The following is a 17,335-nucleotide window of genomic DNA, read 5'->3' as shown; positions in this document are numbered from 1 at the left end:
ATATCGTACAGGAACACTGGTGTAGCCTGACAGAATATCGTACAGGAACACTGGTGTAGCCTGACAGAATATCGTACAGGAACACTGGTGTAGCCTGACAGAATATTGATTTAAAAACCTTTGGGGTGATGACACGATCATACATACACACATATTCTCACATTTGCATACCTGAAGTGAATTAACTCACTTCACTCCGTGCATTAATGCTCTTCTGCTCCTTGTATTAATGCCAGAAATTGTATTGTATCATGGCCCAAAAATAAATGATTACCAAGTAAAAACAGAGACAATGATTTACCAGTTGACAATCCCATGTATTGTACAAGTTGTGATACAGAAGTCATATAGAATGTGATGCAGCGCAAACGTATGCAGCACAAAATGTTAAACATACACACAGTATAGATACAATCATCATTAGACATGTTTTAATGAAAATATTGCATTGCACAATACCAAACTGTACAAAACTGTGACTGTGTCAGATAGTATGTGACTGTATGACATGCACAAAGTATGCAGAGCAAAAATATTTTACATGCATATGGTATATATACACTTATAATTAGACATGTGTTTAATGCACAAGTTGTATTTCACAATATGAGAATGTACAAAATTGTACTGTGTGACACAGAAGTCAGATAACATGTGACATGCACAAAGTATGCAGCACGAAAATCTTTAACATGCACATGGTATATATACTTATAATTAGACATGGCTTTAAAGTAAATATTGTATTTCACAATACCAAAAGGTACAAAATTGTGACACAGAAATCAAAAGCATGTGATATACAGCGCAAAATACATGTCAATTTCCAAGTCATATCAATTTGTAATATTACACATATTTCTTCTCTATTCTACATAAGATTACATACAAATTAGTTTATTAATTGTAGGATCATCACAGCAGGAATAGAACATGGCTTGTCTTTCTGATGGTAAATTGGTAAGGTGTTAAAAGGTTGGGGGATTCACTGGGAGTCGTTTATGTAAATGTTCTAATATAAGATAAGGCTGTAAGAGTAGCATTTACCTGGTAAGACTTATAACACAATAATCACCTGGGACTAATTAACAGCTGTTTGTCGTTAACCTAAGAAGCCTAATTTTGTGACTGGCTCCTCCATGGCAGGGTCGCCACTCCCTGGCTACCACCCTGTTGGGTGACAGTGAGTACCAATATCTATCAATGTACCGGCAAAAGGTGTTCTTTTATAATCAATAGGTCGTAGTATAAAGTACAAATTATGTTACAAAGTTCAGCCCATGCTGGGAATGTGTATAGTAGAGTAAGCTGATCACTAAATTTGATGTTACTGTTTACATTTTCTGAGGGTTTGGTACAGAATAAGGAATGCAGTTTAATAGACAGTATAAAATGGATTATATAGGGAGGTTATGTAATGATATCTAAGAGTCACCATTTTTTCTACAATTTTTTTACTGTCTCTACACATATTTTTTTTCTAAATTTTTATCCCACTGGTCAGTTAGCTCCCTCAGATGCCAGACCTGAAGGCCTTAAATACAGGTTGACAGAGTAGAGTACCACATGTACAGTCCAATAACTTTTGCTATCACTTCCATCTGTTTAATCATAAAATGGTTTCACCAAGAACCAAATAACAGTGTCTGCTGCTTGTAGTTAACGTAAGAAGCCTAATTTTGTGACTGGCTCCTCCATGGCAGGGGCGCCACTCCCTGGCTACCACCCTGTTGGGTGACAGTGAGTACCAATATCTATCAATGTACCAGCAAAAGGTGTTCTTTTATAATCAATAGGTTGTTGTATAAAGTACAAATTATGTTACAAAGCTCAGCCCATGCAGGGAATGTGTATAGTAGAGTAAGCTGATCACTAAATTTGATGTTACTGTTTACATTTTCTGAAAGAGGAATGCAGTTTAATAGACAGTATAAAATGAATTATATAGGGAAGTAATGTAATAATATCTAAGAGTTACCATTTTTTTCTAAATCTTTATCTCACTGGTCAGTTAGCTCCCTCAGATGCCAGACCTGAAGGCCTTAAATACAGGTTGACAGAGTAGAGTACCACAGTCCAATAACTTTTGCTATCACTTCCATCTGTTTAATCATAAAATGGTTTCACCAAGAACCAAATAACAGTGTCCGCTGCTTGTAGTTAACCTAAGAAGCCTAATTTTGTGACTGGCTCCTCCATGGCAGGGTCGCCAATCCCTGGCTGCCACCCTGTTGGGTGACAGTGAGTACCAATATCTATTAATGTACTGGCAACAGGTGTTCTTTTATAATCAATAGGTTGTTGTATAAAGTACAAATTATGTTACAAAGTTCAGCCCATGCAGGGAATGTGTATAGTAGAGTAAGCTGATCACTAAATTTGATGTTACTGTTTACATATAGGGAGGTTATGTATTATTATGATATCTAAGAGTCGTAATTTTTTTACAATATCCCAGAGTTGCAACATGTTTTTTGTTTTACATTTTTAACCCACTGGTCAGTTAGCTTTTTTATCACATGCCAGCCATAAAGGCCTGAAATACAGGTTGCCAGCATAGAATTCGAACCACAGTCCACTATCTTTTTGTTATCACTTATTCACATTTCATCTGTTAGCCAAAAACCAATCAACAGTGTCCGCTGCTTGAGGTTAACCTAAGAAGCCTAATTTTGTGACTGGCTCCTCCATGGCAGGGTCGCCACTCCCTGGCTACCACCCTGTTGGGTGACAGTGAGTACCCACTAAACCTAGCTCAACCAAGTATTGGTCAATCACAATAATCATTAGCGTTGTGTTTAAGTTTGAATTATAACTGAAACAGACACCTGTGGCCAGGGCTGGGTTGTTGGTTCTGGAGTGAAAGATAATTTTCAGCAGATTTACTCCCAATGCAGACATCTATAGGAGAGCATTGTGCTTTCATCAAAGAGCACTCGTCCTCTCTCTCTCTCTCTCCATGAACCTTTGTCAGCGCGCTGAGTATATCCATGAGCAAGCGGTTCTCGAGATTGACAAGACGTGATCATTCAACGAATTGATTGGAAGAAAATTTAAACTCTGAAGTCTTTTGTGATTGGAGGATGACTGGAAGGGACAAAGTCCAGAGGGATCAAACCAGTTCAGACTAGTTTGACAGTCCAGTGGAATCTACTCAGGTAAGGTTTCACCAAGAACCAATCCACAGAATCCGCTGTTTGTGTCGGTGGAAGGGAGGAAGCAGGCTGGAGGCCAGGAGGAATGAATGGGTAGTGGATTGGCCGCCAATGCCGGGCCCAACAGCGAGAGGGTGTAACGGATGAGGGTCAAAAGAGATGCCACTGCACCACCGTTGCAAGAGAGCAGTTTGGGGTGGAAGAGAAAAAAAGAAGACCTGAAGAAGTGACAGGAAGAGCGAGGAAGGGATAGGGGAAGCTTTGGAGGAAGAGGCAGGAAGCAGGCTAAGTCGTTTCAGTGGATTGGCTACCGACTGATGCCGCCTAATACACAGTCTTTATGGGGTGAGGGGGCTGGGGAATTGCTCAGGAGTGGGAGTCCCAGCCAGGGCAGTGTGGTGCTGACAGAGGGAGTCCACACATCAGCCTAAGACCCTGCCCTACATACTACTCATGTCCAGGGCAGGGTCAATCTTAGACCCTGCCCCAGAGTATTACTAATCCCCAATGGCAGGGTCAATCTTTTCTGCCCCATCGTATTCAATCTCCAGGGCAGGGTCAACCTTAGACCCTGCCCTAGAATATTTAGTGTCGTATATATTATTGCATTAGACTGACTGTGTAGACTCAACACCAACTGGAGGGAGGGGGAGAACCAGCAATAAGGCCATCCGCAGCCTGGAATTTTGATGGAGGATGCATGGGGGCTAGGGAGAAATTTGTTGGAGTACGTGCTGCCCTGGAGTTGGGTGATAAATATTTCTCAGGGCAACCGATGTCTCCGTTAGCCCCCATTCCCCCTCTGCCAGTTGGTGCCAGTCCACTACAGTCAGTCAGTTCTAGAAGAAAAAGAAAGAAGTCGTCGGTACTTCTACTCAGGCTGAGACTCCCAGTATGACTACTAACCTTTCCTGCCCCATTGTATTATCTCCAGGGCAGGGTCAACCTTAGACCCTGCCCTAGAATATTTAGTGTCGTATATATTATTGCATTAGACTGACTGTGTAGACTCAACACCAACTGGAGGGAGGGGGAGAACCTGGTGAGCAACAAGGCCATCGGCAGCCTGGAATTTTGATGGAGGATGGGGGCTAGGGAGAAATTTGTTGCCCTGGAGTTGGGTAATAAATATTTCTAAGGCAACCAATCTCTCCCTTAGCCCCCATTCCCCCTCTGCCAGTTGGTGCCAGTCCACTACAGTCAGTCGGTTCTACTCAGGCTGGGACTCCCAGTATGTCTACTAACCGTTCCTGCCCCATTGTATTTAATCTCCAGGGCAGGGTCAACCTTAGACCCTGCCCTAGAATATTTAGTGTCGTATATATTATTGCATTAGACTGACTGTGTAGACTCAACACCAACTGGAGGGAGGGGGAGAACCTGGTGAGCAACAAGGCCATCGGCAGCCTGGAATTTTGATGGAGGATGGGAGCTAGGGAGAAATCTGTTGCCCTGGAGTTGGGTAATAAATATTTCTGGGGCAACCGATCTCTCCCTTAGCCCCCATTCCCCCTCTGCCAGTTGGTGCCAGTCCACTACAGTCAGTCAGTTCTAGAAGAAAAAGAAAGAACTTCTTCAGTCAGTTCTATTCTATGGACTCCCAGCATGACTACTGAGCACTTCCCCAGCACCCCAGGCAGACTGTACCCAGCAGTCATTCTGTGTGGACTGTATCATGTTTACACCTAACCTGAGTAGATTCCACTTGACTGTCAAACTAGTCTGAACTAGTTTGATCCCTCTGGACATTTGTCCCTTCCAGTCATCCTCCAATCACAAAAGACTTCAGAGTTTCTTCCAATCAATTTGTTGAATGATAATGTCATTCAGGTTCAGCCCGAGGCTTCAGCTCCATCTCAACCAATAGAAATAGTTGCTCCATGGTTCTTTAGTAATGTCAGTTAGCCGTCCGTTGTCACTGTATCGTCATCTCTGATGAGGTATGTTCTGTTATTCAGGTTAATTAGTTTGGTGAAGACCGGCACACTTTTTCCTCTCACATTATTTTCTTTTCTTCCCCTTTTTTGTTTTTGTAAAACCAGAATAATCTTAAACTATTTTTTTTTAATTATACCATTTTCTTACTGTGACTCTACTCTTGGTCCTGAATAATCCAGCCACACCAGGCTGGCCATCTTTGAAGCTCCTCAAACTGACCAGTTTAATATGAGTCTTTAAGTATGTAAGTTGATTTTCTATGTCAATATTAATGTAATGGGTTAAAAGTTTGAGTCAAAAAGTCTAAAATGTCATATTTTGTGTAACCAGAGTCACCAAGAAGGGTTTTAGATTATATTTGTAATAAGTTTGAACTATTTTGAGTAAAACTATATTTCAGTCACAAAAGTTCCAAATTGAAACTAACAGATTACATTATTTTCTTTTCTTCCCCTTTTTCTTTTTGTAAAACCATAATAATTCTAAACTCTTTTTTTTTAATTGTACCATTTTCTTATACTGTAACTCTACTCTTGGTCCTGAATAATCCAGCCACATCAGGCTGGCCATCTTTGAAGCTCCTCAAACTGACCAGTTTAATATGAGTCTATAAGTATGTAAGTTGATTTTCTGTGTCAATAATAATGTTTTGGGCTAAAAGTTTGAGTCAAAAAGTCTAAAATGTCATATTTTGTGTAACCAGAGTCACCAAGAAGGGTTTTAAATGATATTTGTGATAATTTTGTACTATTTTGAGTAAAACAATATTTCAGTCACAAAAGTTCCAAATTGAAACTAACAGATTACATTATTTTCTTTTCTTCCCCTTTTTGTTTTTGTAAAACCATAATAATCTTAAACCCTTTTTTTTTAATTGTACCATTTTCTTATACTGTAACTCTACTCATGGTCCTGAATAATCCAGCCACACCAGGCTGGCCATCTTTGAAGCTCCTCAAACTGACCAGTTTAGTATGGGTCTATAAGCATGTAAGTTGATTTTCTGTGTCAATAATAATGTATTGGGCTAAAAGTTTGAGTCAAAAAGTCTAAAATGTCATATTTTGTGTAACCAGAGTCACCAAGAAGGGTTTTAGATTATATTTGTAATAAGTTTGAACTATTTTGAGTAAAACTATATTTCAGTCACAAAAGTTCCAAATTGAAACTAACAGAAATAATGTATTTGATGATAGAAATGTTTGTGTCATGTATGAATACAGTAGAAAATTATAATGTGGAATTGAATTTGGTGGCAAGTCTAAGGTAAGACAAATTGTGGTTAATGACAACTCCCAGATCCTCCCCCAATCCCCCTGACAAGCCATGCTCTAACTAATTAAAAATTAGAAATGATCTATGATTATCTGTTATGCACTTAACCTGGCTCCAGTGGAGACACGCGGTTCTTCCTCGACACAGCAGAGCCCAAGCGGTTGATGTGGGTTCCCACCCAGGTCACCTTGGCGTGCAGGACTTCTCGGCTCGCCTTCAGCGCCTTGCGCCCGCCCTCCAGCACTTCCTGACCCCTCTTCTTGCCACTCTTCAGCGCCCTCCTGATGATGTTCTTCTTCTTCTTTGGTTTCTCGTCTCCACTTCCCTGGGCTTCCGTGACCTTCCAGCATGGTCTCACCGGACTGCGACCGGACTCGCAACTTTCGCACTTGCGGCATGGCCTTGCAGCTTGGTGGGATGGCCTGTTTGTTGTCTCCAACTTTGTTGTCATAAGGAGCAAAGGGGCGGAGGCCACTTGCTTGGCCTTCGTCTTGTCAGGCATCTTGTCACGACTTACTGATGAGTACCTGCGATTGCCTGTGAGTACCGGCGATCCCTTGGCATACTGTTTTGCCGCTGGTTTGGATGATGCCATCTCGATGGACACTTTCTTCAGAGGAAGGGGTGTCTGGTTTGCGTGGGCAGTCGAAGACTTGATCTTTTTCGGAACTCTCTGCCACTGGTCGTACATGCGGGGCTTGTAGGCGGAAAAGCGAGGCACGGTTGGTCGCGGCCCTGTGGGGTGCAAGCTTACGATTGGACTGAATGTCGGTGCTGAAGTTGTAGGATGCGGGCTGTTGGTTGGCACAGGAGGGGGCGATGGTTGGGACAGTCTCACAGGAGTCGGAGATGGTGCACAGATCCCAGAGGGCGGCCTGTTGAACTCAACTGCTGGCAAGCAATCTGTAGGGTTGACATACTCGACTGACTGGGCTGAGACTGCTACACTTGAGAATGACCGGTGCACAGCGACTGGTGTCTTGGGAGTTGGTGTGGTCGTTGCTGCCTTCTGGCCCAAAGTGATGCCTTTGCAAGTTGGAGCAAAGGATGGAAGGCTCTCTGGTGGAGTGCTCTGGTGCTGGTCGGGAGTCATCTCGGGCTTCTTCTCGGGAGTCATGGCATGGACCTCGGCCAGGAATCTGTCAATCTCGTCCTCATCAGAGCCTCCCTCATCATCATCATCATCATCCAACTCCGCAAGGTGGGACAACCGGCTGACTCTGCTGACCTCATCCTCCGATTGGTAGGGACAGGACAGGTGCTTTCGAAAGAAGCATACCATGATGGTGATGTTGTCAATGGCGCCGGCATTCTGCGCTCGCACGAACAGGTCTTTGGAGACATTGTCCAGGCATCCACCATGTCTCCTGTTGAAGAAGGAGTTTGTGTAAAACCTAAAACATCTTCAAACAGCTTTTGAAAATAACATTTGTTATGTTCCGCACAACTAGTCTGGAAAGTAAAACTCTTAGCTGAACCAAATTTGTAACGTTTCACAGGTTATTACAGAATCTTTTATATAGCAATAAGTAGATGCAGAGTCAAATTTCACGGTATAAACATAATAATTCCCTACTTCTTTACAACAATTCATATTCTTTTGTTAGCTAATAATGCCTATTTCTGCTTAACTGTAGGACAGTTTGGGATTGTGGTAACCTGCATTAAGGTGCAAAAAATATCATATAACAATTTCATACATAAGTTAAACTCAGTACTAAACATTACTGTATAAAAGTTTGGCTGAATATTGGGTGATAAAACATCGATATTCTGATATAATAACAATGATAAAATCCTGATATAGATACATCAACTATTCTGAAACAAACCAAGCAATCATGTTAAACAATTTGTAAAACACGAAGCAACAAGTCACTACATATCTAACTAACCACAAAGAAACAACCACACAAACAATCAACCTTGCAACCGTTAAACTATCCCCGAGCAAAAAAGCACAATTAAATAATCATAAATCCAGGTTATCATTTTATCAAAAGTTATGTACACCTGCGTATATATTTATGTGCGCATGAGGCGCGCATGGGAGTATTTGCCTCCACCAGGCTCCACTGGTCGTTGTAAAAATAATAGAAATTGGACAAACGTAGACAGGTAACATGTCAGACGAGTTAGCTGGGTCGCTAACCATACTTCTCGGTTAGCTAACTCATCTGGCATGTTATGTATCTATATTTGTCCAATTTGTACTATTTTTCCCGCGACCTGAGAAGCCTGGTAGAGACTAAGAGCTTCATACGCACCTCAAACGGACTTGAATATATACGCATGTGTAACCCCACCTTAACACAAAGCAATAAGTCAGTAGTCTCTCTACCCATCCAACCACTCCAAATTAAACAATCAACCAGTAAACCATCACCAAACGGAGAAGCACATACCTTTACGATGTTGCCACAGACTGGTACTGGTTCTATCACAACAAATGGTTCAACCATATGTTGTAGATGATATGTACAGTCCTGTTTTGGAGTTTGGAACAAATTGTTAGACATACTCAAAGGTGAATCAAAGGGGCCCTACTTGCCTGTCTGCCTGCCTGTCTGACTCTGCACATGTGAGGTATGCTTGCTTCCTGCATTCCTGTGTCCATGTGGACGTTTATTACTAACTTCAAAACTATGAGTCAACATGCCAAAGCCATAGATGGCTTTTTAAATCCTTCTTTTCTTAATAAGCTAGAATCTCTAATAATAGTATCTTTTTTATGCTGACTGCAGTAAAACCTCTCTACATCTTTCAGCGTGCTAATCTTAGTAACGCCGATCTTCTGTCTTTTGGTCGGTCATCGTCAAATGGCAGGGCTCGAAATACTTTTTTCTGCATACCTGCACTGGTGCAGGTAACATTGGAAATTACCTGCACCAGACAAATTTTACCTGCACCATTATGAATTTGGCAAGTATGGAATGTACTAAAATTGTTCAGGAACCATTGCTATTTTTCCTCTTATACTTTATAGGTAGTAACATTCAATGCAGCTATCCACAATCCACATACACTTACATCATATGACATGTATGTATAAAACCCAGTACATGGACCAGTGCAGGTTAGGTGCAGGTAGACACCAGAAATACCTGCACAGCTCCAATTTTACCTGCACTAACCTGCATATGCAGGTGGTATTTCGAGCCCTGAATGGACAAATGAAACTCCTTTTAAGTTGACCAAAAATATGCTGCTCAAGTGAGTGATTCAGAAAGTTAAGTAAATATGCTTGCACTGTGCTAAGACTGCTACCAGTTTCTCCTACCTTTAGGCCCTATCTCTGCCTGTTTGTGTTCTGGTATTCCTGATATGTATAATGTCTAACTGAACTGAACTAATTCAACATTGAGTAAGGAAAACCTGCCTGCTTTTCCTGCCTGTGCTGCTCTTTGTTTCCCAATTCTACATAAGCTTCCCTCCTACCTGTCTCCTGTCTCAAGTATGTATGTTTATAGTCTTAAGTTACACAATAACTTTTTACACACCACACAGGGCTCTAGCCAGCGTCCGTTTTTCCGTCAATTGATGGAAATTTGCTGCGTGTGACGGAAAAATTTTAAAACTAATCCGTCAACTTTGACGGACAAAAATCTGATAAAAGCTCCTTGGTGGAAGCTACAGGCTGCTTGAGGACGCCGATCACGGCCGTAAAAGCCACATACTGTTTGTTTTGCTATTGTTATGATTGTTGACAATGTGTGTCGGTGCCCTTTCGCATACGATAATCTCATTAAAACCCGTTTTTCAAGGTCTCAGTTCAGTCTCTCTAACTCCTGGAATAGTGTTTTCGCGACAATGGAAATTGGCTGACGGAAAAAAATGTCGAGCTGTCTAGAGCCCTGACACCACACCACACTGGCACCTACTTTTTGACTAATTCTAACTCTATATCTATTCTTAGCTGTTCCTGTGTGTAACTGAAAAGTTATATAGAGTCTTGTAAAATAGAAACAGACTGGCATTTTTCCACATCTAATCACCATCATTGCTCCCAACCTCAGCCAGTTTCTCCTTGCCACACGTTAACCCTAGCATGTGTGTCATGGCTTGTCCTGACTCATGCACAAAGGAATTCCATGTTGATGCTACACTTGGGAATACATGGAATCAAATGGCAATACACACTATACATCATGCACAATCCAGAAGAATGTACATACATGACTGTATGATTTAACTACTCGTATGGAGGAAAGGGTAGAATATGGTAAGTAGTATAAGAGGAGACTCACATGTAGCTCAGATATACAGAGTGTCGGATGGACTCGAGCGACACATGATCGAAGAAGCCGTCAGAGCCGAGCACGAGGTACTCCTCAGTACCGGTCAGCGGGGTATGCGTCACCTCAGGTACGGCAGTCAGGCCAGGCTGTGGGGCACGGCAACAACGTTAAAAAGCTCCCGCAGACTTTCAGTCATCTGTACTGGCAACTGTAGACATGTAATCTCTCTACCGAATGTTCTGTTAGACTTCTGTCAGCTTATTGTTTAACAAATACTAGTACATCTCAGGTCTGGGACTTTTACAGCCATCAAAACTTAAAACATTGTACTACGAATGTATAAAACTTTGACAGTTATCTGAAAGATCCTACAGCGGCGTTCACGCCATAGTTAACACCCGTCACTGACGCTGACGATTTCTGACGCGTCACTGACGATTTCTGACGGACATTATTCCGTCACAGCATTTTTCTGACGCGTCACTGACGGAAACTGCCGCATTTCTGACTGGTCAGCGTTATCAAATGACGAACCATTCATATGCAGGCCGCGGTAACATCACAGATTAGTGGGAGGAGAACTAATTTGCGTCATGCTGCGCAGTAACTTGCCGATACAAAAACGGAACAGCGGAAAGAGACGGCGATCTTGCCTGCATTTCAGTAGATCGAATTTTCTTCTGGTACTGCTTGCTATTATTATTTACGTACTAAGTAAGTACTGCTTGCTATTAAAGAGTGGAGTTGTTTGTTCTTACTTTATCAATTACTCATTTTGCTCATCAGCTCTTTATTTGCCTGTTGATTATTGTTGTTGCAATAGATTTTATCACGAAAGTAGCGTTCCTCGATAAAACTCTGCTCAGCGAGCGCCGGCCGGGAGGTAGTGTAACGCTACGTTTGCAAAAAATCGGAGCAAAATTGTCAACATCATGTTCACGACACTGTGTAGTAAAAAAGTTCTGAGGTGGGGAAACATTCTCAGGATACCTATTTCTTTTAATAAAATAAAGGTCAATCCAAAAAGTCAACCCGAAGAACGCGGCAATGTAACAGTTATATTATTTTCGGCAACGCAAAGCACGCCCATCGGCCAGAAACTAGCGGCAGACAACCATCAAACAAGCGAGCTGCCGGCCATGATCGACTACAAAAATACATTTTTGGCTGGGCTACCTTTATATAATTATTGTGCAAGACGTAAAAATATCATATAAGTTCGAGTCCCGGTATTTTTAAGTTAAATACGGCGTAAACTTCAACTGAAAACTTTGCCATGTTTAGCTGCTACATTACGGACGACGGACCCAGCATTGCGTAACAGTATGTAAATATCACGTGACGTAGCACATACGTGTCTCTGATTGGCTACTGTAGGCAAGATTTGCACAACTGTTGGCGGGAAACGAAGGTATTGGCGGCTCCTAGCGAGGCCGAGCTTGCAGGAACTACGTGTTTGGCTATGTTTATATCAGTGTATATAAAGAATTTAACGGCACAGCACTGAAAAAAAGGAGTTCTCTGTCAAATAATCCGCTTTGAAGAGGTTTTGGTGTGTTTTTTATCGAAGATTTTGCCGCCGAATTTGTGATCAGCGATCGGGAACATCCGCTCGCACGCACGCGGAAAACCTACGCATTTTGATGGGAATATCTTTGCACCATTAACGTTCGACAAATACACACCTGGAATGGTGGGGCTATTTTAGAGCTACTTCGTCCTCGCTTCCTATTAATTATAACCAAAGATTCTATAGTGATCAACGATGTAACGTCCTTGGTATGACACACGCAGGCGGCGTGTACACGTCGTAATCACGACGTCACGACTTAGGATAGAGTTTTGTGTGGCGTTTAGAAAGTGGGAAATGTTGTCAATCTTTGGGGTTTGGGGTGAAAATATGAGGCCTGCATTGTTGTAATCAAAATCAATAGATGTTTTGTGCATGTGAATATGTTTATTAGATGTTCAGATACCGGTAGAATTGTAGCAAAAATGGGTCTGACCCGGACCCTCCCACCGCGCCGCTCAATTGATTGACACATGCGGCCGGGGCGCGGCTTCTTTGAGTTTCACCAAGGACCTTGGTTTGGCGGCATTCTCAAAGAACGGGCCCGCCGGTACTGTACCGCCCGGGCCCGCCGGCCCGGTGTGGCAAAAATGTGCAATAAAGGTCTTCATTCATTTATTGTAAGAACAATCAGCACGGTGCATGTTTTTCCGCCGTGTTTGATTTTTTTTCTTGGTTTATTCTACTTGATAGCGATATTTAGTGTCGATGAATATATTTTGAATATTTTTGAACGACATGTATCGTAAACCCACATCGTTATGTTCCACACAAAGCGTCTCTCTCTTTGTTAGACAGATTCAGTTGTGGTTTATACTGAAACATTTTGTATGTGGTACCACACACGTACAGCGACTCGAGATGACTTAAGGCATTGGGTTTCTTCATACTCTAGCGCATTTAGCAATGTACTTACCGTATTTCCAACACTCGGAATAGATGATTTTCGATCGGATAGCAGCAGAATGATGATGGAAAACCTGGTATAAACTTACCTTCCAGGTTTTAAACGTTATATGTTATGATGAAGCGTACATAAGTTGCACACACGTAAGATTTCTCAACGATCATCATTGTGCCAAGGAAGCTATTAAACGGATGGAAACCCGAATCCCTTTATCCATATTAGAAATAGAACCAATGTTAGTTAATCCAACAGAACTTTTGAACTAACAGCAGACAAAACACAACAAATAGATTAAAAAACACATAAGGTTGAATATATGCCCTGGAGTATGGTTTCGTCGGTCGACTGCCCGTCAGCGATGTTCTGTCCCGAGAGCTCCGCCAGGAACAGGTAGGTCTTGGCTGAGTTGCAACCTCGACAAGTGCCAAGGAAGCCGGCGGATGGTGACCTGAATCCTACTTTTCTAGCCTAGCTACCGTTAAACAAAGTAGAACTAGAACTAGTGTTAGTGAATTCAACAGAACTTTTGAACTGATATCAGACAAAACACACTTAATAAATAGATTCAAAAACACATAAGGTTGATTATATGCCATGGCGTATGGTTGGAATATGCCCTGGTCGACTGTCCGATGAGCAGGAACGTCCGATGGCGATGTTCCGACCCAAGAGCTCCCTCAGGAACAGGTAGGTCTTCATGCTGAGTTGCGCCCTTGACGGTACGAGCAGCAGTGTTTCCAGGAAAAAGCCGGCGGACGAAAACCTAAATTCCTAGCCTACAAAAGTAGCTAATGATGTCTAATTAATAATCAACTTATCGTAATTGCGGTGATCTTTACCATGGCGGTAAAATGTATTGTACACAGATGATGATGATTGTACACGTTTGCCATGGACTCAAAAATTCTAAGGATTTAATAAAACCGCCTTGAGGAACCATATAGTAGTAACTCTACTCAAAACATTAATTAATAACAAGAGATTTTACCGGATCAATTCTTGTCTTCCACTTATCGCCAAACACGATAATGTTTTGTTTTGTTTACAACAATCCCCTGTAATCACCTGCGAAAACTCGCACGCCGACGGGAAACACGCCCTTGTAGTTTCCAGAGCCTAAACAGAAATTCGTTACCCTCATAATTGCGAGCACAAGTAATGTACTAAATAAAGCATCGGATATGTTGACCATGCATAAATTTGACAGAAAGAGACAGTTGGCTCATTCAATGTTTCGACAGGCACGTCTGATGGACAAAACATTTATTTCTGCATGGGCCCTTCCCTCTTTTAGATTTATCCCGGTTCCTGGTTGCCACAAATTTTCCGTCTTACCAAGTTAGCAAGTAACCTCCTTGGTCTTACCGGTATTAGATTTCGAACTGCAAGTCTTTCGTTTATTTTTTGCGAGCCATGTTTCGGGGTTCTTCGAACGCCGGCGACAGAACCTCATTTATAGACAAATATCAAGTTATTTTTGCTGTCAGTTTTCCTCTTTGCTGGTTGGCTGTCAAAAATGATTGAATTTGCGTCCTGCAAAGTTTCAGACAGGCCGGCGCGGGCGGCACGATCTTCAAACAACCGCGATCTGTCAATCATGATCGCGCATCGTGGGAGAGTGTACATTTGTAGTGGCCGTCCTCGGAGCTGCTGTTTCGCGCGCGATCAGAAGCCGATGTATCAAATCGTATAATCTATAGTTCAGTTTCATTCAGATCCCAAACTGTTCTCGCTATTTTTGTTACAGTGCACAAATTTTAGTTAAATCTTCGGCTTAATCAATCGCAGTTTGAACCCGCAGAGAAGTTGTACCGCTAGCATTCATGTTTGTTTACACGTACAGCAAGGTACGTTCGGGTCCAACATCTTTTTTAGCATGCGCTGTGCTTTACATTTTGCAGTATTTTTCTTTGTTCCGTGGATACATAAAAACGCTGACACAGTTTTGTAACATCGGATATCATTGCTAGCTTTTCAAACTGCGTTACAATCATATACGAGTATTCACTTAGCTACTACGTAGATCGCAGTTTTGTGAGCGGTTTTTCTAATCGCACGGACTGTTTCGGCTCGGGAAATTGGAAACTACACGTGTTTCCCGTCGATGTGTGAGTTTTTGAAGCAATACAAAAAATATCGGTATTTGCCGACAAGTGCAAGACAAGAATCGATCTCGATAAAATCTGTCATTTATCTGCTAAAGAATATAACAATTGGTTTCTCAGGCCGGCTTTTCTTCACCCGTACCTGGAAATTTCGCATGATCAAAAATGTCGATTGTACCCGGCCGTGTCAGACGATTTCCCCGGTGTCATTATTGACCACGATGCCATTTTCTTACATTCATCAAATGAAACCCGTAGAAAATAACGATCTAAGAAATGAGTCGCTAAAGCACTGAAAGTCCGTATATAAGTCCCTCCCAGTCTCAGATCGGTCGAGCGGTTAGAGCCCAAATAACAACGTGATAAATTTAAACAATATGGCCACAGTCGGCTCGAGAAGACAACACTGAATTTTTTTTAGCAATTAATCTTCAACGAGAATGACTCATACTCTAATCATTGCCAACCCCTTTTAGGTTTGTGTGTGTATTTAAGCTGTTCAGAAGAGCAATTATTAAGTTAACAACTTTCCCCTCCCAGAAGCGTGGTATATCCACGTAAGCTGCCTATTTCGGGGGTCAACGACCTGCCGCAACATCGCAACGAAAACTCGCACACTAGGAGGTGACAAAATTGCTATTGTCTTGTCGGGGTACAAAATAAACATGAAACCTGACCCCATCTCATACATATCATTAACGCTGACGCTGACTGGTCAGCGTTTGACTCTGACGAATTCTGACGGGCGTCTGACGATGTCTGACGGTTTCTGACCAGTCACTGACGATTTCTGACGCGTCACTGACGATTTCTGACGCGTCACTGACGCTGACGGGTGTTAACTATAACGCGATCGCCGCTGTATCTTTTACATTTACCTAAAGATCTCACTAAAGAAAAATACATTTGTATCATGACATTAGGCAACTATTATGATAAGGTTCCAATCATGTCATCAGTTATACTAGAATAAAATCTCACACTATGAACTTTCAGAACTTTTAAAAAATCATTCTGACTAGGGCTGGGTACCGGTACAGAAAATTCAGGTCCAGGTCCAGTTCAGGTCCAAAGGATCAGGTCCAGGTCCGGACCTGAACCTGGACCTGATGCAGTATTGACTCATACCAATGGTCCATTTCACTACAAAGAAACCTGTTTGGTGGAGTATTAGACTTACACTGCCATTTTAAAATCCTACAACGCTAACTGCACCTGTACGATTGGCTGTAAAACTTGGTAGAAATTACTATAAACTCTACTCTACTTCACTCTTGTTATTTTCTTCCACCTGCAAGTGCCAAAACGTGTGAATGCCTTATGAAATAATCTGTTAATTTTCTAATCGGTCCAACATCCAGTCACCTAATTTTTTCAGGTCCGGTTTTTCTGGACCGGTCCAATAAGAAAAAACGGTTTTGTACCGGTACGCTGTACCGATACCCAGCCCTAATTCTGACATAAACGAGAGACACAAGCTGACTACTCACTCTGTACTCTGTGTCTCCCAGGGATCGTGATACACTCAGAGCTCCGTTCAGACGAAACTTTCCCTTGTAACAAGTGACCGTTCCTCCTGCCTGCTTGATACGCTGTCTCTCTTTCTCACAGGCACATCTGTGTGTAACATATACCAATAATCTGTATCTGTAGCTGTATCTATATAGCCGGTATAACCGCCATTCGGCGTAACACACCAGCTAAATAATCAATAATAATCATAAATCATGACAATAAATAATCATAACTTATAAGACATAACTCTCCCTGAGGGCTTCGAAAGAGGAAGAGCTTCAAAAATTTATTAACCTAAACCTAAAATTAATAGAATCTGCATATGAATCCGATGTAAGAATGCTGCTCTTTTGATTTTCTTGCTGCTAGGTCTGTCTTGAATCTACTGAAAATCCTCCTCAAACTGTACCATCTATTGCTTACAAGTTCATGGTTTACAATGATCAGTACTTGCTGTTGGCCTGCAGTAAGTTTTTGTTATTTTTGATAGTCTTAATAATCTTCGTGAAGGGTGTCTATTTGAAGAATGAGAAAACACAAACTTTAGGGCTAATACCCCCCTCACATTAGGCGCGATTCGATCGGACGACGAGTCTGCGAGCTCTAAATTACGAGGAGGCATGACCCTGATG

General features: G+C 41.9%; 2 protein-coding genes across 4 annotated transcripts in view; one reads left to right on the top strand and one right to left on the bottom strand.

Annotated features, from left to right (window-relative positions):
* Positions 1-17,335, top strand: part of LOC118432403 (trehalase-like) — a 32,131-nt gene that overhangs the window by 6,252 nt on the left and 8,544 nt on the right. The window lies entirely within an intron of this gene.
* Positions 297-17,335, bottom strand: part of LOC118432401 — a 20,630-nt gene continuing 3,591 nt past the window's right edge. The window contains exons 3-7 of one of the 3 annotated variants that reach the window (XM_035843957.1): positions 16,679-16,805; positions 10,616-10,752; positions 4,443-7,735; positions 2,166-3,718; positions 297-1,107 (exon numbers count right to left, since the gene is read on the bottom strand). In XM_035843957.1, the coding sequence (XP_035699850.1) occupies positions 6,472-7,735; positions 10,616-10,752; positions 16,679-16,805 (1,528 nt within the window). In that variant the 3' untranslated portion in view covers positions 297-1,107; positions 2,166-3,718; positions 4,443-6,471. Of the gene's footprint in view, positions 1,108-1,980; positions 3,719-4,442; positions 7,736-10,615; positions 10,753-16,678; positions 16,806-17,335 lie in introns of those variants that run through there. The other 2 variants (XM_035843958.1, XM_035843956.1) reach the window with 2 other exon arrangements.

The sequence above is a fragment of the Branchiostoma floridae genome, chromosome 15 (genome assembly GCF_000003815.2).
Source record: "Branchiostoma floridae strain S238N-H82 chromosome 15, Bfl_VNyyK, whole genome shotgun sequence".
Lineage (NCBI taxonomy): Eukaryota > Metazoa > Chordata > Leptocardii > Amphioxiformes > Branchiostomatidae > Branchiostoma > Branchiostoma floridae.
This window is presented reverse-complemented; position numbering and strand designations above follow the sequence as displayed.